A 27,703-nucleotide genomic window follows, 5' to 3' on the forward strand; every position below is an offset into this window, starting at 1 on the left:
AATTTTCGAAATTTTATTCTGACCCCGATATCGAGATTTTCATTGCCAACTGAAAAATACCAATTTTCAATTTCGCCAATTCAAGCCTAAATTTACCACGGATCTCCAAATCACATTCCGGACGCGCTCTCAAGTCCAAAATTACCTAACGGATCTAACCAAATCATAAAACTCCAAATCCGAGATCGAATACTAAAAAGTCAAAACTTGGTCAAACCTTTTAAATTTAAAGCTTAAAACTGAGAATTGTTTCTTCCAAATCTATTCCGATTATCCTGAAAACCAGAACTGACGATTTACGTAAGTCATAATACATCATACGGGGCTAGTCATGCCCGAGAACTGGCGCGCGAAGTGCAAACGCTCAAAACGACCGATCGAATCGTTACATTGCCCATTTGTCATCTATTCCCATTGACTTCTTAGTGCCAGATAAAGAATGAGTATTTGTCAGATGCTCGGCCTGCATTTCAGCTTCTTCAACCATATAGTCAACTTTATCTGGTAAAGTCATTCTAGAAAGCTCTTATGGGGATTCAATCATGTTGGTGAACTGAGTGAAAGAAAAATATGGGGGATTTAATCAATATATGTATATAATTTGTAGTTATATCGTCTGTACCATAAACATGTAGAATTGTTGTGTTAAGTACGTTAATAATTTGTGTTACCATTAACATATGTGAAAAAATTTACCTTGATCCATGATGGTTTAGTCATCCTCTCATCCAATGTAGTCCATATCTTGTCCTTTGTTGTTGTCCAGTTAAGAATACAGAGGATCAAATTACCAACCCTTGTAGCAATATCTGTATTGATTGTAGAGCAACACTCATACAACCAGATTTGCATAGCGAGTGAAAAACCTCGAAGAAGATAAAAATGCATAGATGGGTTCAACTTATGCCTAACAAACTTAAGCAAATGTGTATAAGCTTCTATACTCCATGAGAAATTCACATACTGCCCTGAGTCAACCAAATAAAACTTAAAGTGGTCTATCAAACCATTATCTTTCTCTGAAGGACAGAGGAAGAACTCTATAAGATACAAAGTACATAGCTTGACTGCATCCTTGTCATTCACCCAACTACGGCTACATACAATTTGTTTCAGGTACGACTTCTCAACTTTTTCCTTGTTCGAAAAATAACTCCTCATTGTTTTGCTATCATATTTAGGTGTGTAACCAAAGTCTGTTACTTCTGTAAAACATTTGAGGCCAGTAATAAGAGTAAACTCCTTCAACCCAAAGTTTAGCTTCTCACCCTTTATCTCTGTTGGAAAAAAAAAATCAGACTCAGATGTGTTCAATTCATACTTCATCAGAAGGTGAATTGCCCGATTTTGGATACATATTTTGGGCATGCCACGAAAGTGCCCAAAACATGTCTTCTTAAATAATTTTTTTCATTTTCAGACAATAATACCTTGATTTTGTCGGGAACAGTAGGGTCGGATAATATTTAAAATCTAGTGATGCTATAATCAACATCATATGGTGTAAAAAATATCTGATTCTGCATGAAAATAAATAAAAGTTAATAAAACATGTTTAAAGACACAAAAACAAAATAATAAAAATACTGCTACGCTTTATCTGCAGACGGAAACACAGTAATACATTACAAAAAAATAAAGGGAAGCCCGATGCACTAAGCTCCCGCTATGTGCAGAGTCCGGGGAAGGGTCGGACCATAAGGGCCTATTGTACGCAGCCTTACTCTATATTTCTGCAATAAGCTGTTTTCACGGCTTGAACTCGTGACCTCCTGGTCACGTGGCAACAACTTTACCAGTTGCAGACAAATAAATTACAAATTAATAAACAAATACAACAATTAAACTACAATGAAGCAACAAAAGAACTAACAATTTTATGTTTAGAGCAAGAAAACTAGAAAGTAATCTACATTTTAAAAATTGGGGGGAAAACTAACTACTAGACATAATATATATAATTTGTTTATAGAAAATAAAATTAACATCTACAAAGAGAGCAAAAATTAACCAATAAAATCAATTAAATCATGTAATACATACCCTGACAAAATTATTTCAAATAATATACAACAAATATACAATTTCCAAAAATATGTAGAAAAATTGATAAACAACAAGATATATACACAATATATACACAATGTAGGCAAAATTTCTACAATTAAGGAACAACAAAAAATTATGTATTCGGATGAGCATGAAAATAGCTTTTGAACTAAAAATAAAAAATAAAAATTGTAATTACTACAATTTTTCCTTGTCTAAAGACTGTTGGGGTATGTTTTTAGGAGATTTTTTAACCTTCTTCCTTTTTGAAGGTTTGCTAGAGAAACTTTGATTTTTTTGGAAGGTTTCAGAATCACTTCTTCTTCCACGAAATCGTCATCACCAGCAATTTCTTTGCCCTTTCGTTTTACTAATTTAGTAGATGACGAAGCTTCAGTAGCATTTCTGTCATGCTTGAGTTTTGTTCGCGCCTCAACCCTAGCTTCACGAGGGGAAAGCTAGCTTGGACTTTCTCTTTGGTGTTACATGTCGTGATTTCATCATTTTTTTGGGGTGAACCCTGTGAGAAAGCACCCAAATCAAATGTAGGAATATCACCATTAGTAGCTTTTTTAGGGCTTTTCCTCGGAGTTCTTTTCTTCATCATCGTAAGGGAAGGAAAATTTTAGGTACTAAGGATTTCGTAGGGATTTTGAGAGAGAAATCGGGAAATTTGAGAGAGAAAATGTAAAAGATTTTTGAACAAAAATGAAAGAAAGCGTTATGGAGGGAGAGAGGATCACAATCGTGGGGGTGTGGGCAGAGAAACTTAGGGGAGTGGGATATATACGTTAGATACCGAATAGTGTGATTAAAGGAGTTAGTTGATATCTCATTTAATTCCTAAAATGTATATAATTGGTAAATTGTACATGCCCATGTAATTAAGTTGAAACTTGAATAGCAACAACACAACAACAACAATAACAACCCAGTATAATCCCACTTAGTGGGGTCTGGGGAGGGTGGTGTGTACGCAGACCTTACCCTACCCTGGGGTAGAGAGGTTGTTTCCAAATAGACCCCCGACATCCTTCCCTCCAAGAACTTCCGACCTTGCTCTTGGGGAGACTCGAACTCACAACCTCTTGGTTGGAAGTGGAGGTTGCTTACCATCAGAGCAACCCCTCTTGTCTGAAACTTGAATAGCGAGGGTAATAAAGTTTGATATAGTGTATAGGAAGATAAAAACCCCTTCTGAAAAAGTGCTTGATCCATAAATATATGCCATTATCACTAATTAAATTTGAATTAAGCATTTCCACTGCCAACCATAACGCCATTTTTCTCTGAAGTAGATGTTATTGAACGCCCAATAAAACTTGAATTGACCATGAGCTAGTTCTGTGTGTTCAACAAACGGATTATGGGGTATACTTCTTTGTACGCTTGTAACACTAGAATAAATGCGAACTTCTTTATTTCTCTGACATTTCTTTTTCTTCTGCTGTTCCAGAATGATTTCGTCCTCCAAACCAAAAGTAACAAAGAGCCTATTTAACCCACAAGAGTTATGGTGGAGTGATAAGTACTCCATCCTTAACCAGAGGTTTCGGGTTTGATCCCTGGATATGGAGTCGCCTTTATTGGGGGCGCTTTACCCCCAATGTGGGACTTTCCGGCACAAATCCGGATTTAGCCGGATCACAATGTGGGTACCGGACACCGGGCGGGAAACCAAAAAACAAAGAGCCTATTTTAATTCAACAAAGCAGGCAGCTATTCAGCTACCACTACTTCAAGTGCAAGTGGAATTAATCATCTCATCATCATTCATTCGAAACAACTAAGCCACTCTGTTTTCGAAAGAACCATAGGCCTGCTGCCCAGAAATATGGGACATCGAAAAGAACGATTTGCTTCATGTAGCTAGTCAAATATAAAGATTCGTGTGAACTAATTGCTACTCTAGCAAAACTGCCACCCAGAAATGTGGGACATCGAAAAGAATGAAGCATCAAATGAATCACATTTTTTTACGAGAAAACTGCTGAGCTGATCTAACAAGGATGTCTTTCGTGAATATATTTGTACCAGCAAATAGCATAAGGACAAACACAACTTGAGCACTCATAATCCCGAAATGGCTAATGCTGTTGCCAATTTCCATCCAGCTTCCTTTATTTCGGACCTGTTACCAATCAGAAAGAAAACAAGTAATAGGAGTCAAAAGAGATCGATCCTAACCATGAAGAATCCCCAGAATCATATTTCTGGAGAAAATGCAGTCAGAAAGCCTAAAAGAGGTAAACTCAAAAGGCTTGACAGGTATTAATACAGAAAAGAATAGATTGGTACTTGGACTCCTGAGTTTTCCCAGCAAAACACATCGGATGGACTATAGGTGAAAAAACATAAGAGAGTTGCACACCATGAAGAATAAGACGACTACGTACCAGGAAGAAGAAATGGATTGTCATAACATCTGAGCACAAGATCACCAGAAAATAGCATCCCAACAATGGAATTTGCACCAATTTAGTGATTGCGCTAAACACACATCTGCAGTTAGCCCCACCAACAAATAAAAGTTATCCATAGTGCACCACTGGTCTCAGCACAGAGCAAGAAACTCCAAAATGCTTCTACTTTCATATTAATACTAATTCTCTTGGTCTCCAATACTGAGTTTTGAAGCCAATATGAAATCAGCCATGAAAATATTTTCCCAGTTTGCTAATGATTCTTCACGAGGGTGATGATAAGTACAGTGGTTTTTCATTGAGAATCATTAATGAGGAAAATATGTAAGTTTTACTTACATGACAAGTATGAATGGTATTAATAACTTGAAAATAAGCAACGCTGCCATCAGAAAAGGCTGCAAAAGAAAATTCTCATATAACACCATATACAAATGAAAGGAATATAAAGGAAAAGGTTTTGTAAACAAGATGTTCCATTTCACTTACACTGAAAATAGTGATGAACCGATACACGGAGGAGATCTCAAAGCTTGCAATACTTGCAAAATTACCAGTTCCAAAGAATGCAATGTTGAAAAAGACCATCTAAAAAAGCAGAAATTGCATCAGAAGCGCACAATTGAGAATGACCAATTCACTTTGGCCCAACTTCCTCCCCAGGATTTGACTTTCTAAGCAAAATGTTATTATTTTCCATTTTGGTCCCTTCAAATTGGGCCTGGTCAGAACCACTTTAGAACTAAAATTTCACAAATCCTAAGACCAGTGGCAAAAGTAATTTACATAAAAGGCAGTATAATGCAGAGGGAGGACTATTCCTTTTTGGATATGTATAGAAGAAGATTAATGATTTTTTTTTTGTTGAGAATGGTAACATGTGGGAAGATTAATTGATATGCTATCAATGTTCGCAAATAACCTCATTGACTAATTATTTTAAGTTGGTATTTTATGTCATTTTGTTTCAGTGCTTCGCCCCAACATGTTCAGGAGAGGAAAAAGGTTTCCATCCTCCCCCCCCCCCCAAAACCCAAAATAAAGAAGTGCTGTCCCTATGCACCGTATTTTAAAATTTCATTTCTTCTTGATCAAGTAAAGTATAATTTTATATATGATGGGAAAACTCCTGTATACAAGAGGTGTACCAAAAAAGTATAGAATCTACAGAAAGATAAAGATATGAGTCAGTATGAAAGACACCCAATCTTCTATACAAAGCTTTCCTTCTCTATGCATAGCAAAGTGAACCAAGTGATTTGAATGTGTCATTTTAACTTTTTGAGTTACATTACATTGGATGCAAGGAATTTCAAGAGTTCAACTTCCAGAGAAGGTAGACATGCTTTTAGGCGAGCAAACACAATGCAAAATTTGAAATTGTGAAGTTGAAACTAAAAAACAATGAATTGCGAAGCCTTTCCAGTTGTTCCAGGCTGCACAATTATCTGTGCTACTTAGTATGTGATGGTGATTAATTATCAATACATCGCACTGAAAACATAAGGAAATGGTGCCAACAAGGAAGAAAGGAAGATGTACAGTATCCAAGGAAGATTCGATATAACTAATAGGAAATGTGCAAAGACAATAAAGTTGGATGAAAACCCTGTGCCTTACCTCAAGATGTTAAATTATAAATGATGTCACTATCTTTTTGTTGTTTGTAAGTAGTCTATAACATCATTAAGAAAAGCAGAACGTAAAACTTACAAAGGCTAATGGGATCCTCATATCAGATAACTCCAGGCACCTATTATCATGTGCAAGGTTAAAGTTACCCTCCATGGATTTGACTTGAGCTGATGATAATCTGAACTTGCTTATATGGAGATAAGCATTTTCCACCAGTATCCACGCTATAAGTGCAAGACTGAGAGCGCCATAGAAGAGAGCTTCATATCTGCAGGTTATTCAGAAGCTTTATTCAAACTCTGACTCATATATGGTATAAAAATCTAGTGTACTCCTAGCCCATGCCAAAAATGATGAAATACCCGATCGATAGAAGCAGGAAGGGAGGTGCAAAGCCAAGGAAAATGGATGTAAGTCTGGGCAAGAGACCGGTAGCTGAAAAGAGTGGGAGTATCATCGAAAAGCCTAAAGAAAAAAGCCAAATGATAAACGCAGGGTTATCGGAATTTTCACAAAGAAAATAAAATATATGAAACTTCACTTAAGCTGAAGATCAGTGAAAGGGGAAAGGAACATTTATACTGAAAAACAAGTCAGGGAAGCATCACTCAAGAAAATTCTACATTAAAATGTAAGTTATGAAACAAAAGAGCAAGAAAATGAAAGCAAGCGTAACAAAGGGCATTGCGCTATTGCAATTAGGTGATACCTTGACATAAACTAAGAGGTTTACCAAATGCTTCAACAACAACAACAACAACAACCCAGTAAAATCTCACTGGTGGGGTCTGGGCAGGGTAGAGTGTACGCAGACCTTACTCCTACCCCGGAGGGGTAGAGAGGCTGCTTCCTGGAGCCCCTCAGCTCAGAGACAAAAAATCCATAACAACAGAAACCAGGCAAATAATATCAGCACCGTAAGAAACAGGAAAAAAGGGGAATGGGCAATAATAATGATAATAATAAAAAATAAAAATAAAAATAGTCTGATGAAACAAAAACCGCTAGCAGTACTAGACAAAACACTATCAAACTAGCCGGTACACGAGGAAAAACACTCGACTACCCCCTAACCTACAACCCTAATGCTCGACCTCCCTATCAAGTGTCATGTCCTCGGAAATCTGAAGCTGCGTCATGTCCTGCCTGATCACCTCGCCCCAATACTTCTTAGACCGTCCTCTACCTCTTCTCGTACCTTCAAGAGCCAACCGCTCACACCTCCTAACCGGGGCATCTAGGCTCCTCCTCCGTACGTGTCCGAACCATTTAAGCCTCGCTTCCCGCATCTTGTCGTCCATGAGAGCGACGCCCACCCTCTCCCGAATATCTTCCTTCCTAATCTTATCCAGCCTAGCGTGCCCGCACATCCATCTCAACATCCTCATTTATGCTACTTTCACCTTTTGGATATGAGAATCCTTGACTGGCCAACACTCAGCCCCATACAGCATGATCGGTCTAACCACCGCTCTATAAAACTTACCTTTAAGTTTCAGTGGCACCTTTTTATCACACGAGACTCCAGACGCTAACCTCCATTTCGTCCACCCGACCCCGATACAATGCGTGACATCCCGTCGATCTCCCCATCTCCCTATATAATTGACCCTAGGTACTTGAAACTTTCTCTCTTAGGGATGACTTGTGAGTCAAGCCTCATCTCCACGTCCGCTTCCCCCGACACATCGATGAACTAGCACTCCAAATATTCCATCTTGGTCCTACTCAACTTGAAACCTTTAGAATCCAAGGCCTGCCTCCATACCTCCGGTCTCCCGTTAACGCCGCTTCGTGTCTCATTAATCAAAACTATATCATATGCGAACAACATACACCATGGCACCTCCCCTTGAATATGGTGTGTCAGTACGTCCATCGCCAGGGCAAATAAGAACGGGCTAAGCGCAGATCCTTGGGGTAATCCCATAACCACCGGAAAAGACTCTGAGTCACCTCCCACAGTCCTAACCCTAGTCTTAGCTCCATCATACATATCCTTTATCGCCCGAATATAAGCTACTGGCACACCTTTCACCTCCAGATATCTCCAAAAAACGTCTCTAGGGACCTTGTCATACGCCTTCTCTAGATCAATAAACACCATGTGCAAATCCCTCTTCTTATCTCTGCGCTGTTCCACCAACCTCCTGATAAGGTGGATAACTTCCGGAGTAGAACGATCCGGCATGAACCCGAACTGGTTTTCTGATATAGACACCGCCCTCCTTACCTTCCGTTCCACCACCCTCTCCCAAACTTTCATGGTATGACTTAGTAACTTAATACCTCTATATTTGTTACAATTCTGGATATAACCTTTGTTCTTGTACAACGGGATCATCGTACTCCACCTCTACTCATATGGCATTCTCTTGCATGGACTTTTGTTAAGGTATAACCCTTAAATTCATGTCCTACGCATTTGACATGGGGCACCATGCTGATAAAGAGTGCAGTAACATAGGAAGCAGCTGTTTGAACCTGAAGACATAGTGTTAGCAGCAGAATTCTTACAAAGTAAGTGTGGATTGCATGCCTATTATTTAAAAAATTTATAGAAACATTAAAATCGCAAAACTTAGGATTCATTGCTTAACATCCCATTGCAGGAGGAAAAAGAAAGCAAACAATTAAAGGGAAAAATGGGTGCAACAGGCTGCATTAATTGCTTTCAAAGAACATCCCAGGATATTTCTAGGTAAGGCCGAGCTACATAGGCAGACAGATAAAAGCAAAAAAGACTACCAGCAATTGACCAATTCATCAGTTGGTGTAGGACTAGCAGTTCCCGCTTCTCTGTTCTATGAGATGTTGAAAGCCAAACCAGCACAGATGCTAAGCCAACCCACAGGATCTAATCCAAGTGGAAAAAAAATTCAAAAATCTATCTGGAAAGTTTAAGATAACTTTAGACAACATTGCTAATGAATGTCATGGCTTACCTGCAAGTAAAAGAGCAAGGGGAACTTGAGTTTCTTCGAGTCTTGTGCAGCGAGACTACGCCAATATATGTTATCTTTAGCATGCAGTTCCAAATATCGAAGGATTATGCCAATTGCGATAATCATCAGACCACCAGCAACTCTACATACAGAAGTTCAGTACAACGAATTCAATCAAACTACTGCAAGTGGATTTGCAAGTTTAACATATCAACATGAAGTTACTTACACAAGCAGGGTATTTTCTGGAATTTGAGGGGGCAGGAGAGTAAAGGCGGACAAAAACCAACATGCTACCCATACAAAGATTGGTACTCCAGATCTCCAAGGTAATGATCGAAACAGATAAAAAGCAACCACAACCCCTGTAGTTAAGAAACACCAAGTATACAGCTTTCTGTCTGTGAAGCTTTTCACCTGTAAGGTAAATCACACATAATGAAATATCGAAGTGCTCAGAAAAAAATTCACTGTTGCCTAAAGGAACATGCATTAGCTGTGGAGAGCCTCACCAGAAGCTCAAGAATGATCACGGAGAAAATACAAGTTGCAATGAGTTTAAGATAGTAATCATTAAGTTTCCCGCACAAGTATCTGCACAATGCCTTAAGAAATCGATATTCACTAAATATTTGCGTCCACAGAAACATTGTCATCACGACATATGCGTGATAAAGGGGAGGAGATTGTTCAACCAACAGAACAGTGCACACTACTCCCATTGACAGACCGCCAAAAAGATGTACCTGCCAAAGGAAAAGCATATAAACAAGGAACAATTCAAAATGAGGGGACAGTGCTTCATAAATCAAATACATAATAAATACAGTTTGTAAAGTCCATAGAAGTGAAAGTGGAAAAACTGGGAAATCAGTTTGTCGGATAACAATTTTTTCTAGTATTACCATACGACTGAATCTCCAGAATATCCATCTTCTTTTTGGTACGAAGGCACATGTTTTAAAACATCAATTTGTAATGCCAAAATAATATAGTAATAATGAAAAAGAATGAATACGCCAATAGAGGACGTTGATGATTCAATTTTTAAAGGTTTTCCCTTAAGAGAAGTCCCAGATGAGGGCTCAATTCAATAGCTTTGGAGGTCAGGCAGAATAGAGACATAATATAAGCAAACATGGTCCCAAATCTGAGTGCAACTTTTTGACAATAAATCTGAGTGCAACTGTTATGGAACATTTTAGAAAGAGGAAATACCTGGCAAAAAGGAGAAACTTTTGGGGTGTTGAAAGAAAAAGAAAGGCAAGAGGATTCATGTCCAGAAGCCACTTGGTTATAACTACTCCTACTTTGCCCTTAGATTTCAATTATAACAACAACAACAACAACAACCCAGTGTATTCTCACAAGTGGAGTTTGGGGAGGGTAGGATGTAGGGGTGTGCATTCGATTTATCGATTCGATTTTGACCCTTATTGATAATTACTTATCGATTATCGATTTGTACATATGCTTATCGTTATCGTTTCAATAAGGTTACGATTTTTTCGATTTCGATTTATCGATTTTTGGGGCTTATCGATTCGGTTATCGATTATACCAATAAGAAAATTTGCCGGATTCCACGGAAAGTATATCGCTATAAACACGCCTAACTAATATGGACAAAAAGAAGCTAAAATAAGATGAACACCGTTTATAACATAAAAATTATGTCAACAAGCACATGCAGCGAAACTAAAGTAAGGGATCAAATGTATGTCACCAACACACCAACGGTATAAAAAAAAATACATCATCACGGCTAATTCTGTTTTTCATTAATTTGAACTTCATTCCCTTGTGCTTTAAATATGATCATTCCTTAAATGTGGTACAGGAAATAATAGGGTTAGGGACTTAGGGGAAAGGGAAGGGTATTATAGAATAAAGGTAAAAAAAATTAATTAATTTTTTTTTGTCTTTTTAGTATATCTTATCGGTTTATCGATAAACCGATAACCAAAGAGGACAAACTCGAAATTGAAATCGATAACTCGATAAGGAAAATTTCGAAATTGAAATCGAAATCGATAAACCAATAACAAATAATCGATTCGATTTATCGATAAACCGATTCGAATGGACACCCCTAGTAGGATGTACGCAGCCTTACTCCTACCTCGGAAGGGCAGCTTAGATTTCAATTATCTTTCATTAATAAGTCTAATTTTCTAAAGTTTGGTGGAGAGCCTTCCCGTCCCAATTACAATGCATAGATAAAGTGACTATGGTCTCACCTCTGAAATGGATTGAAGAAAATTAGCTGACGTTTGCACAACACATATACTTTTCATGCATAAATGCATTTATATGTCCAATTTCCTCCGCCCTTTTCCTACCGATCTATCATGCTTATAACACCAACCAGATAGATAATTTCTTTTAAACCAAAGCATACGGAGAATACACTAGGGCACGTGTGTATAGAGCAAAACAGGTACCTTAACTGTACTTCTTCTCGGATTAGGTAATTGCTCCTTGCTAAAAATATTTGCAGGTAGGGATGTATAAGATTGCAAGACATGGAGTACCACATAGATCATCCAACCAACATAGCCAAGTGTAATTACAGTCATCAGCATCAACCAATCATATGTCTGGAAATAGTGAAGTCCTTGAAGTGCCAAGCTCCTAAGATGTTCAGACAGCTTTATTGCAGTCTCGTACTCTTTGAGAGAAATCAGATGCTCGATTTGACGCAATAATGATGAATAGCTAGCCAATGGCTTGAAAGGCTTGAAGAATAATGAGGTCGACTGCTTTAACTCTATATATTTGTCAAGGACGCTCAAAAAATTAAGCTAGTTCTCTTTAATGTTTTTAAAAGGTGAAAAAAGGACAAGCCCCTGGTTACATTTATGAAGCAGTAATGCATGACAACGTAAGACTTAGGTTTATCACGTTTACTCTGTACTGGTCCAAAAATTGTTAAATTGTTTTAGTTCTAATATATGTTTTAATTCTATCAAAATTTTCTACCAGTTACTTCTATTTTGACTGACGTTAATTGTAACCAAAAATACAATTAGGAATATACACATGTATGATGAGAGATGCCAAAAAGAGAGATAAATAAGTAAAACAACAATCGAGATAAATAAGTAAAAATACAATCTGAGTTACTAAGAAAGGATACGTGACTTTCGAAGGAACTGATTAAGGATTTGCTTCGTATTGGCTAGCACAGCTTCAACTTCTTCTGCCTGGACATAAAAGTGATTGTAAGACCTGCATTCAGTCTTAATACAAAGATGAACGCAATAGATCCAAAAAACCAGCAAACCACTATATCTCTCCCAACCCACCACAGTCATACCATGCAAAATAGACAGGGACATTACAGTAATGCAACTGACCTTATTCAGATTCATGTAACGAAGTGGCAAATTGCCAACTGAATTGACAGGACATGGCAGACCAAGAAGAGTGGACTGCAATTTTAGGGATCATATCAGTGTCAAACTTTAGAAGACATTGATATGATAGTAATGCACTTCAAACTTAAGACTTTTAGAAGAGGATAAGGTAATCGACCATCAGTGGTGCAATGTCAGCTTGATTAACATCCAACCTCGTCATGCCACTGAGGCCCCATTCTGAGGGAGTTGCTGTATCATGCAGATGGTCATCAATAAAACGAGCAGCAGTATTTTCATGATGGTCACTGTGGGAAATTGGCAAGGGATGCCCGACACCTGCTCCCCATGCCACAAGAGGTGTATCGGTGTTTGTCGGGTGTCCATCTCCATGACTCCCTGTACCAGAATTTTCTATGAGTCATTACACTACAATACACTGTAGATGCTTAATCAGAGAATAAACCTGAGAATAAACCCTTGTAAAAAATCCGCGGTAACTAAAGACAAACAACACTTACTAGGAAAGTGAAAAGTAATTTTCCATCATGGAAATAGTTCAACTTGTGCGCACTTCTAGTCTATATAATAAATGATCATGTAAAAGCTGTTTTCTGTGCATGTTTACATGGGCAAAGATCTATTATACTCATTAAACAATATAAAAGCAATTGACGCAAATTCTACCTTTGTCGCTCATTCCATGATCTGCTGTAAATATATATGCAGTCTGATTATCCTTAAAGTAGCTCTGCATAAGATTGTAAACTTTTTCCGCTATCTTGTCGACCACCTTAACATTATTTAGATAGATGGACGAAAAGGGCTTATGTGCATGACCATTGGAATCACAGCCAAGCAGGTGTAGGAAAACAACAAGCTTATCCTGTTCTAGAAGCTGCTTCAATTTTGGGTCTTGATTGGACCTATTCAAGAGGTTCTGGAATTGATCGAATGACCACTCATCCAAAAACGAAGCATCTGCATATAACCACTGTCAAATTGATAAAGCATTGATAAACTGGGATTAGGTAATGACTTGCAAGAACCGAAAAGCATTGGTGGCTGCACTACTACTATGTATTGACCGTATGAACAACAAATTTCATGTCATTATCATGTAACCATGTGACTTTCATGTATGATACATTTAATCAAAACAGATACTTTGAAGAAGGTAACGCACCAGTAGCGAAATCCTCAAATTCATGTGGATACGTATTCCAAGTGCTATGTGGCAAGGCCCCACAGAATATGGGAACAATATCTGGGCTACCATAGGAAAATATATGCCGGCTTTGATTAAATACTGAATCAAATTCAACAGGATTTGCCTTCCAACCTGCAAAATTGTTGAGCTTTTTGAGTTTGAGAGTCAGCTGCCTAAACTAGTAATGACAAATTCCAAAGCACTTCAAGAAATATCTATAGCAAAAGTTATACCTTTAGTGACAGCACTAGGATCTTCATAAAATCCAGCAATAATAGCAACATGTCCAGGCCTAGATTCTGTTGGAGGACGAGCATGTGATACTCCCCATCGACCTTGTTTCCTAATAATGTTCCTCAAAAATGGTGCTCTATAACCTCCATCTGAATCCGAATCCGGCTCGAAAAACTTATCAGCCCTTAAACCATCCGCTGCAATTTATCAAAACACAATTCAATGCAAAAACATACGAATATGAGCTGAAATTAGCGTTGCGACATTTTATCGAGCAAGTTGTGTGCAACGCACCAACCAGAAGAACAAGGCGCTTAGCGGGAGCAACGAAACGAGGTGGGACAGGGTCCATGCCATGGACAATTGGGGTTTTGAAGTAAATGTCGAAGATACTGAGCATGTACACTGCATGAAGTATCACACCAAGAACTACCAGCCATTTCTCTTTTCTGCTCAGCCATTTCTGCTTGTTTCGAGCTGTGTTACTGTTAATGGCGGATCTTTTACTATCTCTGTCTTCGACTCCTAAGATCCCATCGGTCCTCATGACCTTCGCATCAAATCTATCACCAAATCTTCAACGTCTATTGTCTATATAACTACAAATTTGAAACCTTTTCAAGTGTCTCGATCTACCGCGGTTCTTTTTGTGTTGTATGTTTGGGATTAATCTTCGAAAAGAATATTTTAGATTAGTTATTAACAACTCAGTGTAACAAAAAACTCTAGTTATTAGTGTAGTACTGTAGTGATTTGACCAATTCTGAGAACAGTTGTAGGCTCATCTTGCGGCTATATTTGGTATAGTTTATTCAAAATTTCATAAAGATTCAACTTTTAAGGAACCAAATAGTTTTCAACTCAAATGGTTCAGTGAATATTGTAAATCAGATTAATAATGATTTAAATCATACCAAACTTATGATTAAACTAACAATAACCTAAATACAAACTAACTTTGATTTAAACTGGGATCCCTCTTTGTATCGAGCAGGTGGAAGTTGGATCTGTTGTGTTTCTGTTTTACTCTACAAAATTTCAACAAACTGTTCAAAGAATATATATATATTTAATTTAAATAATAGGAGTAATAGTTTAAATCATGCCAAAACTTATGATCAAACTAACAATTATCTAACTAAAAACTAACATTAATTTAAAGTGGCATCCCTCCTAGTTTTGAGTAGGTGGAACTATTGTATTTGTGTTCTTCTCCACACATAATTCAAGAATATTTCTAATTTCAACATTGTAAATGGCTATGAAGGCACATTTCCTCGATTTGATTTTAATATAGAAGGATCTTTGTATTTCTTTATCATAGGTTCTTACGTGATTTTCTTGAACGTAATTAAATAACTCAAACATTAACAAAGGCGAGAGACCAAAATCGCGTAATTATATCGCCTTGTTAGACGTAAAATGCCATATGGTGTTGAATGACTATTTTTCTTCTCCGCGAAAAGAGAGAGAAGCAAACCGTAACGGCACATACTTCTATTTATTTGCATTGGGTTGTTGTTGTTGTTTGGTATCAACTTATTATCACAATCTTGCACCATGAGTTTAGATTTGAGACATAGGGTTCTAAGGCTTTACTTCTTATTCTAGATTGATATTTATTGTATATTATTATCCTTCAAACAATGGAGGCTTATCGTATATAACTAGTAGAGGTGTCAAATTTTACCCATAATTGTGTTACCCGTCCAAACTTTAACGGGTTGGGTCAGTGATTTTTTATTTGAATAATAGTTGAGTGGGTTGGGTTATGATCCGTTATTTGATCCATCTTGACCCAAACAAACTTTGGACGGGTTGGGTCATGACGCGTATATCAACACAATCCGTTTTGACCCTCCCAAATTTACTTAGCATGTTTTTTAGAAAATTTATGTCACTTGGTTGAAGTTGTTGTCGTCATTGCGTCAGGAGACTGACATCGCAAGGCTCGTTAGTTGATTCTACACTATTTAAACAAAGTCCATAATGAATATTTGTATGCATAATACTGAAAGCAAATTGACAACGGCTTCCACTATAATAACGGAAATTGGAAACTGTGTGAACTTGAATTCACGGAATACAGACACACCTTTAACGGATAACGAGAAAACGACCACAGGTTTCACCGCAACATTAACTTGAGAAGCTTGCAACATTGGACCAATATCGAAAAATCGAAGTCAAACTCTGTCTTTAAGGACAAAAAGAGAAAAGGACGTGCCAATGCTCAGAAAACCAAGCAACATTTGCTGAAACGAAATAAGTCCATTTGGTGATGCATTAGAGTTGTCTGAATTAGGACCCCCAGGTGTAGGAATAGGTGCTCCTACTTGTGCTCTCACAGCTAAAGCCATGAAAACAACCATAATTGCTGCTACAAAAACAAACTTTTCCAGAGACATCTTTGCCTACTTGGCGGGGAAATTAAGGTTGTTCTTTAGTATCTGAATGTCCTAGGTTCTCAAGCAGGCTATTTATAGGAAATGCATGCAATTTGCTATTGTTTGATTAAATGAGTCACTGGCATTAGAAAATGATAATTCATAGCAAACTCTTCTTGTCCTTTTCGATAGTTCCATTACATAAAACGCTTAATTACTGGTGAAAAATCGCCAAATGGCAGAAGCTGAAGACTCCGTTCGATTAATTAAGGATGTTTGCTGGCCTTAGTGACCTAACCAAAGAGTATTTTTGCCCTTATTTCGTAGTCCGATTCCAAACATCCGTTAACTAATCAGAAATGAGCTACTTAATTACCAGTTACTGTTTGGATCAATTCCTTCCAAAGACCAATTAGTAATTTGGTATATTTGCTACCGACTCTTTTGGATAATCCGAATTGCAATATGTCCATTTGGAACGTTAATTGTCACACTATTAAGTTTATCTTCTTGCCTGTTCTTATTTTAAGTCAAGAAGACACAATGAGGTATAACCAAATGACTGTATGACTTGATCTGATTAACCATTAACATTACAACTTGCTCTCCCTATATATCTTCTAAATATGTTTTTTGAGATGAGTTTAAATTTTTTTCGTACGGACAATGTGAGAACTATTTACACGATGAAGTCACGTACAAGGTAATTATAGATAAATATATACAAAGGTGAATCCAGGATTTAAACTGTATAAATTCAACAATTAAGTTTTTTAAGATTGGAACCATTAAATTTTTAATTTTATAGGTTCATATCTACTATTTTTTGCAATTTTAATTTAGTGAATATTTTGCACATAAATTTATGTTTCGTGTCAAAAATATTGGATCCGCCCCTGCCAATCTATCTATGATAAGTATTATAGTAGATAACCCGATAAATAACATGCTATAATAAGTTAAGCTATATATATTCTGAATAATGGTTTTGGAAGTTGCATTCAGTCTCTATATTACGCTTAGATTGTTGCACCATCCTATTTAACATGTACATGCACCGTACGTAGTTGCCCTTGTTTGGAAAAGAAATCTTGATAAATACCATCAGCTCTTCTTAGTCACCCAAGGGAAGGAAAAAACAAAAGGAAAAGGTCAAATACATAGACAGTCCATTAAACTTGGCCCAATTTTTTATTTTGACATTTTAACTCAGCCTTGTTTTATTTTAGCCCTCCAACCTTATTTCTTTTGTTCCACTTTGACACAAAATCTGACTAGAATCCATGTGTGATTTGTCTCACCCTTGTAGGCGCGTGAGAGCCATTTTTAAGCCAAATTTCATACTTCCAACGTAGAGGCGGATCCAGAATTTAAATCATATGGATTCAATTTTAATGTTTAACATTGAACTCATTATATTTTAAAGTTATGGGTTTATATCTATTTATTTTTTTACAATTTTAATGAATTTTTACATACAAATTTTTACTCCGCATCGAAAGTTATGGGTTCTCTACCCTAGGGTAGGGGTAAGGTCTGCGTACACACTACCCTCCCCAGACCCCACTAAGTGGGATTATACTAGGTGGTTGTTGTTGTTGTTGTTGTTGTATCGAAAGTTATGGGTTCAGTTGAACCCTTAGTTATTACTGAAAATATATATATAAAATATTTTTTCCACGGGAGGGGGTAGAAAAAAAAATTGAAATTACAAAAAAAAAAAAAAAAAAAAAATTACGGGGGGTGGGGAGGGCAATGGGGTGGGCTGGGGGTAGCAACTGGGTATTTGTCCGCGCTGTATTTTTATCTGGAATAAAAGTTTTATGTCAAAGTGGAACAAAAGAACCCATTATATTTTTAAATGTTATGGGTTTATATCTATTTTTTCTTTACAATTTTAATGAATTTTTACATACAAATTTTTACTTTGAGTCGAAAGTTGTGGGTTCAGTTGAACCCGTAGTTATTACTGAAAATATAAAAAAAAAATATTTTTTCCCGAGATGTGGGCAGAAAAAACGAAAATAATAATAATTTGAAATTACAAAAAAAAAAAGTAATACTTTTTTTTGCGCGGGGTGGGGGGAGGGGCAGTGGTGGGGGTAGCAGCTGGGTATTTGCACGAGCTGCATTTGGGGAAAGATTGAATCTTGAAAGACTGAGCCCCCGATCCGCCCCTTCTTTCAAAAATCAAAAAACAGCGCTAACGAGCATCGCCTTTCTTCCAGCTTTTTCCAGATAAAGGTCTAATAGAGTTGCGCTTTCTCGCGGGGAAGGAAAAACGAACAGTTTACGTTTTAGTAGCTACCGTTTCACTGACTCTAGTATTCACAGGCTTTCAAGGGTCAATCATTCTGTCAGCATGCTCAAAGAGTGCTTTCCAGAAGATGGAGAAGGAGCCCCCAACTACCGCTATCCTTGGGAAACCAAAAGAGCTACCGAAGGAAAGCAAGTATGCCCGCTTACCCTCACTGACAAAGGTAAAAAAGGATGAGGAGCAAAGACACATGAGCAGCCTCGCTCCTTGATCGGCGGGGAGGAGGTCTTTTCCTTTGTACTATTTTTAGTTGATAAAGAATAAGCTCTGGAAGCGGATAGGCCGATGGTAGGGAAGGCTAGCCCTTTTTTCTGTGAGCTTGGTTTACTTGACCGAAGAGTGCCTTACTTTCTTTAAGACGCTAACTTCCACAACCTGGGAGAAATTTTTTTATGTCAAAGCGGAATAAAAGAAATGGGGTTGGAGGGCCAAAATGGAACAAGGCTTAATTAAAGTGACAAAATAAAAAATTGGGTCAAATTTAATGATCTTTATATGTATTTGGCCAAAGGAAAACAGAGATTACAAAGCTTTACCAATCTCATCACAACAATAGTACTCCTTTAATTAATGAAAGACATTGTATGGCACAAAAAATAAAACGGTAATATCATTAAAAACAAACTTAAATGACCCTGCTCTTTTGCGGGTTAATTTCAATGATGGTCACTCAACTATGTTTTAATTTCACTAAAGTCATTCAACTATTTTTGTCACTCAAAAGTAACTAAATTTTCACATTGTCACTTAAAAGTCATTTTGGCTCAAACCCCTACCATAAATATGATATGACATAAAATTTAATGAGAAAAATCCAAAAATAAATGTCACATAAGCTTAAATAGATCATACCCACTTTAGATCCATTTATTCCTTAATTTGATTTGACCCATAACCCAAAGCTTTCAATAAAAAAATATTAAATTTCACATTAGTTTAAAATAATTATCATATATTACAAAATTCTTACCTTTTCTGTTACATAATGCCCATTTATAATTATTCTATACTAAAAAATTCTTATCTTGTTTGTATGCTCCATTCGAGTCATTTTATAACTCTACTGAAGTTAATATACTATTGTATCCAACTCACATAATATATTTATAATTTTTTAGTATTGTATTCATCTTACATAACATATTAAAGTATCATAAGCATACAAGAATAATAATAAGGCTAATAAAAGTCTATTTTCACAATGAACATGCAATTATAGACAACCTATTGCAATTGTTTAGACAAAAAAAAAATTGTATTTGTACAATAAAAACCCCACAAAAAATTACAAGACCTAATTTTATTAGGGATGTGTGTTTTTTCCCCATATTGAAACCCATTTGGGTTATGGGTCAAATCGCAAGGGAGAAATAGATCTAAAGTGGGTATGGTCCATTTAAGCTTATGTGACATTTATTTTTGGATTTTTTTTTCATTACATTTTATGCCATGTCATATTTATGGTGGGGGTTTAAGCCAAAATGACTTTTAAGTGACAAAGTAAAAGTTTAGTTACTTTTAAGTGACAAAAAAATAGTTGAGTAACTTTAGTGAAATTGAAATATAGTTGAGTGACCATCAGTGAAATTAACCCGCTCTTTTACATGTCAAGTAGAGCATTTATTTCTCAAAATCCATCTCTTTCAATTTCATTTTTCAGGTCATTTGAGCAAGCCGCCGTGAGTGGTCATGTCCAGAGGTGGATCCAGGATTTGGAGGTTTCGGGTTCCAAGCTAATCGATTTGATCAACTCGAGCGTCGGTTCGGGTTATTCATCTTTTTTTATTTATATAGACAAATCGATCAAATGGAAAAAGTATAATAACGATAACTAATTGACGCAACCATAAAACTTCATACAATAATATTAATATTATAAATATACATCATCTATTAACAATTGTCCTCGACGAGTTTTTATATTTTGAAAAAGATCCATAATGACATCATTACTTACATTTGTAAATACATCACGCTCTATGTAACAAATTAAACAATCATTTAAATATTGGTCACCCATGCTATTCCGTTCTTCATTCTTTATCTGCTTCATGGATGAGAATGCTCTCTCCACAGTTGCGGTAGCAACAGGTAAAATCAGAGTCAACTTCAGAAGTAAATAAACATAAGAATAAGTCTCTACAAGATTTGCTTCAACCAATGCTTTTGCCAAATGACTAATTCCTTGTAAGTTGGAGAACTTGGGATTACCAGCTCGCATATGAACTATATAAGTATCACGTTGATAACTCAAGTCTCGAATTTGTACTTCATCTAACTCATTTGGGTAACAGTTTGCTAAAGTCATTATTCTACCTTTATCAAAATTAACAAAAGAATTGACCGAATTCAAGCTAGCCATCCCGAGAAGCAAATCGCTACTCACTACATCAAAACGGTCATTAAGCTCTTAAAGTTGCACAACAATTACAACATAAAAGATATCAACACGCAAGTAGTGTGAATAATAAACACCGGAAGACTTGCGCTTCCACTTTCCAGGAAAATAAGATTCATCCATCTTGGGAATCAAAATGTCATGCATAACACAAAATGAGGAAACATCATCTAGTAAAGATTTCCATCCACTTTCTCTCATATCTTGCAATCTTTTCTTTGTGATGTTAAGAAACTCCACGGTATTAACAATATCTTCATCCCTCTTTTATAAGATCTTGTTCAACTCATTTGACATTGCCAAAAATTTAAACATCAAGTGAAGCATAAAAACTAATTTGAATGTTGTTATTTCACTCAAAAGATATTTTGCTTGATTTTTCTCATTTGAGGTAAAACCTTCATATTTAATCACTTCAAGCACACGAACAATAGATGAGAAAATAACAATAAAGTTATCTAATGTTTTGAAATGTGATCCCCAACGAGTGTCACCTGGTCTTTGAAGCCCTCGTTCTTGATTTAGTCCTCGCCCAATGTGAACTTCACTGGACTCAAGTAATTGCTCCAACTTTTCAGCTTGAAGATGTCGAAGCAAATCTCTGTGCTTAAAAGATCCTCCAATGACATTCAACACGTTAGTAACATGACAAAAGAAGTCTTCAACATGCAAATGCTTTTTAGCAATCGCTACAAATGTTAATTGTAATTGATGCGCAAAGCAATGAAAGTAATATGCCGATGAACAATCTTTCATAATCAAAGTCTTGGGACCACTTATCTCCCCCCACATGTTACTAGCTCCATCATAACCCTGTCCACGTATTTGTGATGGACTTAGTGAGTGCTCCGAAAGCAAAGAGCAGATTGCTTCCTTCAATGAGCATGTCGATGTATCACTAACATGGACAAGACCAACAAATCGCTCTACCACTTCACCATTCTTATCACAATAACGCATAACAAGAGTCGTGTATTCTTTGTGTGAGATATATTTGGACTCATCAACTAATATACCAAAGCAATATCCATTCAAGTCTCCAATTATAGCCTTTATTGTTTCTTTTGTACAAACATTAATAATATCCTTTTGGATCATAGGGCAAGTCAAAGTATATCATTTTGTGGAGCATTTTCTAATATGACTTTTCCCACATCCGGATGCATGTCCCCATGCCATCGTAAGAATCCTAGAAAGAGGTCTTGATTAGTTGAAGTTTCACTTTACTCATGACCCCTAAAAGGCAATCCATACAACAATAGAAGTCTTGCCATATCAATTGATGCTTCTAAACGCATCCGATACTCACTTTTCAACTTATCGGACTGCTTATCAAAAACAAACTTAATTGATTGATGTTGATTTGATAAGTCTAGCATCTTGTTGAAACATTTATAATGGACATTATTAACATCACCAACATGTAAACGAAATCTTTTAAGACCCTTATTCCAAGCCCTAAAACTATCCTTTGTATAAAATTCGCCCATACTTCCATGAATAAATTCATTCTTGAACAAATAACAACATAAGCAATATTCTGCATCTTTCTTCACACTATACTCTAACCATTTAGAAAATTGGCCCTTGAACCAACTTGGAACAAATTGACGTATTCTTCCTCCTATTTGAGTTTTGGGAAATTGATGTTTGAAAGGTTTACAAGGACTTTGTTAAATGTAATGTTTCCTTACTTCATCTTGTATTCGAGGGTGATAGTCTGCGATATGTATTCTTTCTCCTGGATCGCCTTTAAGTGACCCCAAATCAAGTTCATTTATAAGATGAGAAACATTGGCATTCGCTTGGCTCAAGGATTGACAACTAGGACTTGGTTGAGAATGGTCCAACCTCGTGACAAATTTATCGATCTGAATTCAATTTCTATAAAATAAAAGCTCATTCTAGTGAGAAAGCTTTCTATGTAGCTCACTATGGAATATAGAATAATTTTTACTACTTCATACCATCAATAAGCTTAGCCAATGAAAATTATTCAACTTTCCCTAATATTTTTTATTGTTAAAATTGAGTTAATTTTGAATTTTTCTTGGTCAAAAATATTGGGGATGTTCTTTCTTTTTTAGCCACGAAATTAATTTCTACAATGAAACTATTTAAGTGGCATAGGATTTTCAATAAAACCAAAGAAATACATAACAAATAAATCACAAGTGACAATAAAGTTTTGCAAGAACATTAAAACCCAACTAAAAACAAAAAAAAAAAGCAAAAAAACATATATTTAATGGAGAAAAATAGTCACAGGGCTAAGAAATAAATAAGAGGAAGTAAGGAAGCTTTACAATAGTGGTTGTAGAGGAGTGACCAGTGAACAAGCGTGCTTAGAAACAATAAAAGAGAAAAACTGAAGAGGTGAGCTGTGTGAGAACTGGAACTGGACGAGCAAAGTGGGGGTTGGGGATTTAGGAATTGGGATTCCTTTTTTGCGGGAGACGAGGTTGGGGAGTTGGGAATTGGGATTCTGGAGACTAATTTTGGGAAAGGGGAAAGCGGGGAAGGCTTTTAGCTTTCTAGAAATCTTATTTTAATTATAAAGCTTTTTATTATTACTTTATTTTATTAGTTAAAAGTAAAAATTTTAAAATAAAAAATGTGTTGTGTGCTGGATTCGAACTCACAACCAGCAAAAGGAAAAGATGGGCCTTTCCCACTAGCACCTTGGACCTTTTCCATATATATATATATATGGAGAGAGAGAGTTTTCGCCGAAGCTTGCAGGTGCGTACCACCCCGAACTATGCCCTTGTCATGTCTGTGTAACATTTTTCACACTTCTTTATATTGCCGTACTGGTCAAGTGGAACACATATTCATCTTTCGCAGCAAGTCGTGCATGCTCTTAGATACACATTCTGCATTGAATGCGACTTGCACCTCACCATGCAAAGTGGAATACACTCTGCACATATTGTTCAATGTATCCAACACTTTATTATAAAATATCATTCCAAGAATACAAAACGTTTATTCAATATATACCTTTTCTTCCAATTTTGTACGACACTACTATCCGACGCCTATTATCTCACCCATTGGTTAAGGTGGGCGTTGAAGTCGTATGTCACGATTCAATTTCTCCTATAGACTGTGATGGCGCCTAATATCGCTGCTAGGCAAGCCAACAGTGAATTAACCATGTAACTATTCTTTTTAATAAATTTTAAACTAATTGAATTTCATTTATTTAGAAAATAAGGAGTAGAAAATTTAATAAAGTAAAACGAAAGCTAATGAGTGAGCAAATGTAGTGAAATATATAAAGCACTAAGCTACTATCTGAAATAGAGTAGACAAAAAATAAAATGCAAAAGAGAGACTTCGGGTGCTGCAGAACAAACTCAAAAAGCAGCTCACCGCTGTGCCTCGGGGTATCGCGCCGGAATGACTGTTATATGCACCTGCCTTAGATCCTGCATGATTAGTATAGAAGTATAGCGTGAGTATATAAACAACATGTACCTAGTAAGTATCTAGTCTAACCTCGAAGAAGTAGTAACGAGGGGTCGACATCGATACTAACTATGGGCTAACAATAAAATACAGGAATGCTAATTAGGCATAGAATATGTGAACAATAATATTAATACAGTAGCAACAATGATTAAGTGATTCTTTAACTAATAGTAAATTCCAAAAGTCTTCCACTAACACATACTAATTCCAAATAAATCTCGAGCAAATAAATAAATTATAACCTCTCAATTCATAAAAATACTATCAAGTGTATTCGGGCGCCAAGCATTAAGACACACGATTTATACCGAGGTCGTACAGTCCGATCCAGGATAATGTATTGTCACGACCTAATTTAGGATTGTGACCGGCGCTTAGGAGCAAGTGCTCCCAAGTAAGCCTTATTGGTATTTTACAGAAAAACGGACAGAGTTTCCCTTGTTTTTGGACTATCCAAAAAAATTTCTGTCTCAAACTCAACCCAAACATCCTAATATAAATCCAAACAACAATAACTTTATCTTCTAACCAAACCAAATATCTACTATTGATAAGTCCACCTACTAACAACTAGAAATACTAATTGATCTCCAAATTTGATAAGAAAGAGCGATATTCAACATAAGTCTATAATAATGAAAGAATACTCATAACACTAAAAGAATGACTAAGGAGCGACTCTAAGAGTTCAAAGAAAATATCATAACAATTAATTAAAACTCCTTGCCCACGCGAACAAATACGGGGCTCACGAAGAACTATCAACCTGTGTGCTCTAATTAACGAAATCTTTGCCTACGTCAACTGTTAACTCTATAAAAAAATAGCGGAGGGTGTGTTATACCCCTTTTTAACACGGGTCAAATAGCGATATTATGAATCGCCACCTAATTATTCTAAGGTGAATTAGGACACCTATTTTTAAAGATTAAGTCAAATTCTGTCTTATGGTCTTACCCTAAAGATTCTAAGTAAGGGTTTTAAATATTCTAAAAGGAAGGTTTTTTAAAGCATCTTTTTAAAATTCGTTAATAACGGTTAACCGACCAAGCTCAGGTTAATAAGTTGTATAAAAAAATGAAAAAAAAAATTATTTGAGGTATTTTAACAAAATATAGCTTACAATATAGTAGTTTAAATTTGAAAGTCCTTAATAAACTTTTGAAGAATATTATTACGTAAATAAAACTTATAACTAGTTAATATCATATATAAATTTAAAAGGGTATAGTCATTTAGGAAAGACATTGGCTGATGATTAAAATATTAAAAAAAAAGGGGGGACCTTTTCCCTTTGCTTATCTTCAAAAAGAATCAAGGTGAAAAAATATCATAACCTTTAAAAAAAACGTTTACCAACAAAACAATCACGTTTATTTTTTTTGTATTTTTTTAGAAAAAATATAGGAAACAATTTGTCAATTTCAATCGAAGTGCATCTTCTGTTTTAAAAAAAATGATTCAATTCCGAACTTATATAATAGAAACCTGAAGCTTAAAGGGTTCTTCAAAAAAAAATTAAGAGCACTATTAAATAAAATAGATAATATCTGACAATAACTAAGTGAGAATACTAAGTAAAGAGGTCAAAGTAAATCAACAATCCCAAGTTAAGTATAGAACTAAACTAATCAAAAGAATATAATCAAATTAATTGAAAATTCGAAATAGAGTAAAATGTAAATCACGAAGGCCGCCATACGCGACCCCAATATTGAGTAATCTTATACCAACAACTTCTTTAATCTCTAAGTTTAGGCATATCTTCTTAATCTAAAATATTGAGTTAACAGAAAAAAACTTTCCTTGTTCATTTGAAATCTAAAGATAAACAGATTAATATAGCCAACATGATTATTAAAACTTAGAACAACATGGTCTTACTTCCATCTAAGTCTTAAAAATTGGATATTAAAGTCCTAGTAGTATGCTTTTTGAAAAGAAAAAAAAAGAATGACAAAGCAGAGCAGACTTTTCTAAGACAAATAATATCTTTTGTTAGTATATGCTTTCTTAGCATATGCTCTGCTAATGGCACACTCGATAGTAACAGCAAGGAAAGGAAAATAATTTGAAAGGTTCATCTTAAGGCAGTGACTTCTATGCTTATAATATCTATATAAAAGGTCTTAAATCTTATTATTTTTTTTAGACACAAGCTCTATGAAGCAAACCACTTTTAAAACTTATTGCTAAACACGAAAATATTTAAACTAAGCACCCAAATAGTTAATCTCTAACAATATATTTTCTGTTGCATTTACGCTAAAAAAATAATAATAAAACTTGGGATATATTTTGAGACATGAAAAGAGAGAGTAGATATCGTATTTTTAATGCGTGGATGAAGAGAAAAATTTGGTACATGCTAGATAAAATGTAACAACGTAATTTTGACAAAAGAAAAGAGAAAATTATAACATAGTTAAAATATAAGGTCATTTCATCAACTACTAATGTATTAACTGCCATAAGCCTATTCATGTTTTATCGGACTTTTATTTTGATTTAACTAGATATCTATAACTCTATGGCTTCTAAGCGAGTTGGCTCAAATTCATGATTTTAACAAGCGCCAACTAAAACTCATTCAAAAGAACATACAACCGTTTTAAAACTTCGAAGATAAAGCGAGAAGAAAAATTTCAGTCACTGACCTTTTGTGGCGTAGGAACTAGGGCGTGTCAACTAAATCTACTATTTTCGACCTCGAATTTGGCTACTTCAGATAATCATCGAACTCCGACACAAACAAAATGAAGGCTCTGTTATGGCTATAGGGCAACAGATACCAAGAGGTAGAGATGATTAAAGCTAGATTTTTAATAGAGTAAAGATGAAGATAAACTATGAGAAGTCAACCGAACGGTGTAGGAGGGGGCATCCAACCTGCTGAAAATAGCCACAAATTTTTGTATTTATAGGTGTAAAATTAAGGTTCTTGGTTCCTTTGAGCGGGAACTTGAAAGTTTAGATTTCAAAAGAAATCAAATGGATCCGTTTGAATTTTAACGTTGAAACTTTTTTTTTTGATGGATTCGATCTTCGGGATTCTTCAGTGATATGCTTCAGGTTACACCCGAAAATGGTGGGATATGTTGCAGCATGCAGGGATTTGAAAGTCAAGAATTGGCCAAAAAATGGAGGAAAAGTCAAGATGGCAGAGATTGAAAGTGACATGGGAGAGGAAAAGGGATGGAACTTAATTAAAATAAATAAATAATAAAATAAATAAGTGCTAGCAATTATTTTGGTATTCTTTGAAAGAT

The 27,703-nt window shown here is 35.8% G+C and overlaps 2 protein-coding genes and 1 long non-coding RNA gene across 4 annotated transcripts; all 3 read right to left on the reverse strand.

Moving 5' to 3' along the window:
• Window positions 1-3,786: 3,786 nt before the first annotated feature.
• Window positions 3,787-14,755, reverse strand: LOC104224094 (uncharacterized). The gene is made up of 18 exons (XM_009775670.2): window positions 14,150-14,755; window positions 13,855-14,052; window positions 13,598-13,753; window positions 13,099-13,392; window positions 12,590-12,810; window positions 12,412-12,486; window positions 12,192-12,258; window positions 11,497-11,822; window positions 9,565-9,798; window positions 9,282-9,469; window positions 9,053-9,194; window positions 8,856-8,964; window positions 6,470-6,572; window positions 6,186-6,375; window positions 4,962-5,060; window positions 4,812-4,870; window positions 4,446-4,551; window positions 3,787-4,180 (listed from the first exon to the last, which is right to left on the reverse strand). Exons 1-18 carry the CDS (start codon window positions 14,400-14,402, stop codon window positions 4,016-4,018), a joined length of 2,985 nt encoding a protein of 994 aa, XP_009773972.1. The 5' UTR covers window positions 14,403-14,755; the 3' UTR covers window positions 3,787-4,015.
• A 4,128-nt stretch (window positions 14,756-18,883) lies between these two features.
• On the reverse strand, window positions 18,884-21,917 carry LOC104224095 (uncharacterized). The gene is made up of 3 exons (XM_070162685.1): window positions 21,356-21,917; window positions 20,517-20,968; window positions 18,884-18,934 (listed from the first exon to the last, which is right to left on the reverse strand). The coding sequence occupies exons 1-3, from the start codon at window positions 21,915-21,917 to the stop codon at window positions 18,884-18,886; spliced, it is 1,065 nt and encodes a 354-aa protein (XP_070018786.1).
• Window positions 21,918-23,168: 1,251 nt separating this feature from the next.
• LOC138886477 (uncharacterized) lies at window positions 23,169-27,621 on the reverse strand. Of its 2 annotated transcripts, XR_011405205.1 has the most exons (4): window positions 27,092-27,621; window positions 24,336-24,391; window positions 23,961-24,087; window positions 23,169-23,880 (listed from the first exon to the last, which is right to left on the reverse strand). It is a non-coding gene; the product is annotated as an uncharacterized lncRNA (long non-coding RNA). The 2 variants fall into 2 exon arrangements; XR_011405204.1 differs by having other exon boundaries at window positions 23,961-24,391.
• Between the last annotated feature and the right edge of the window lie 82 nt (window positions 27,622-27,703).

Source organism: Nicotiana sylvestris, chromosome 2, assembly GCF_000393655.2.
Source record: "Nicotiana sylvestris chromosome 2, ASM39365v2, whole genome shotgun sequence".
Taxonomy (NCBI): Eukaryota; Viridiplantae; Streptophyta; class Magnoliopsida; order Solanales; family Solanaceae; genus Nicotiana; species Nicotiana sylvestris.

What these genes read in the sequence shown, in the direction of transcription:
- LOC104224094 (XM_009775670.2), bottom strand. Translation starts at nt 14,402, where the DNA reads ATGAGGACCGATGGGATCTTAGGAGTCGAAGACAGAGATAGTAAAAGA. An exon ending in TCAGTTCCTTCGAAAGTCAC is followed by an intron (nt 11,823 to 12,191) that starts GTATCCTTTCTT and finishes ACAAATATATAG; the next exon opens with AGTTAAAGCAGTCGACCTCA. An exon ending in ATACCATTCATACTTGTCAT is followed by an intron (nt 4,552 to 4,811) that starts GTAAGTAAAACT and finishes GGCTAACTGCAG; the next exon opens with ATGTGTGTTTAGCGCAATCA.
- LOC104224095 (XM_070162685.1), bottom strand. Translation starts at nt 21,917, where the DNA reads ATGCGTTATTGTGATAAGAATGGTGAAGTGGTAGAGCGATTTGTTGGT. An exon ending in TGAAGTGATTAAATATGAAG is followed by an intron (nt 20,969 to 21,355) that starts GTTTTACCTCAA and finishes TGCAACTTTAAG; the next exon opens with AGCTTAATGACCGTTTTGAT. An exon ending in AGCGTGATGTATTTACAAAT is followed by an intron (nt 18,935 to 20,516) that starts GTAAGTAATGAT and finishes AATTTCTCCCAG; the next exon opens with GTTGTGGAAGTTAGCGTCTT.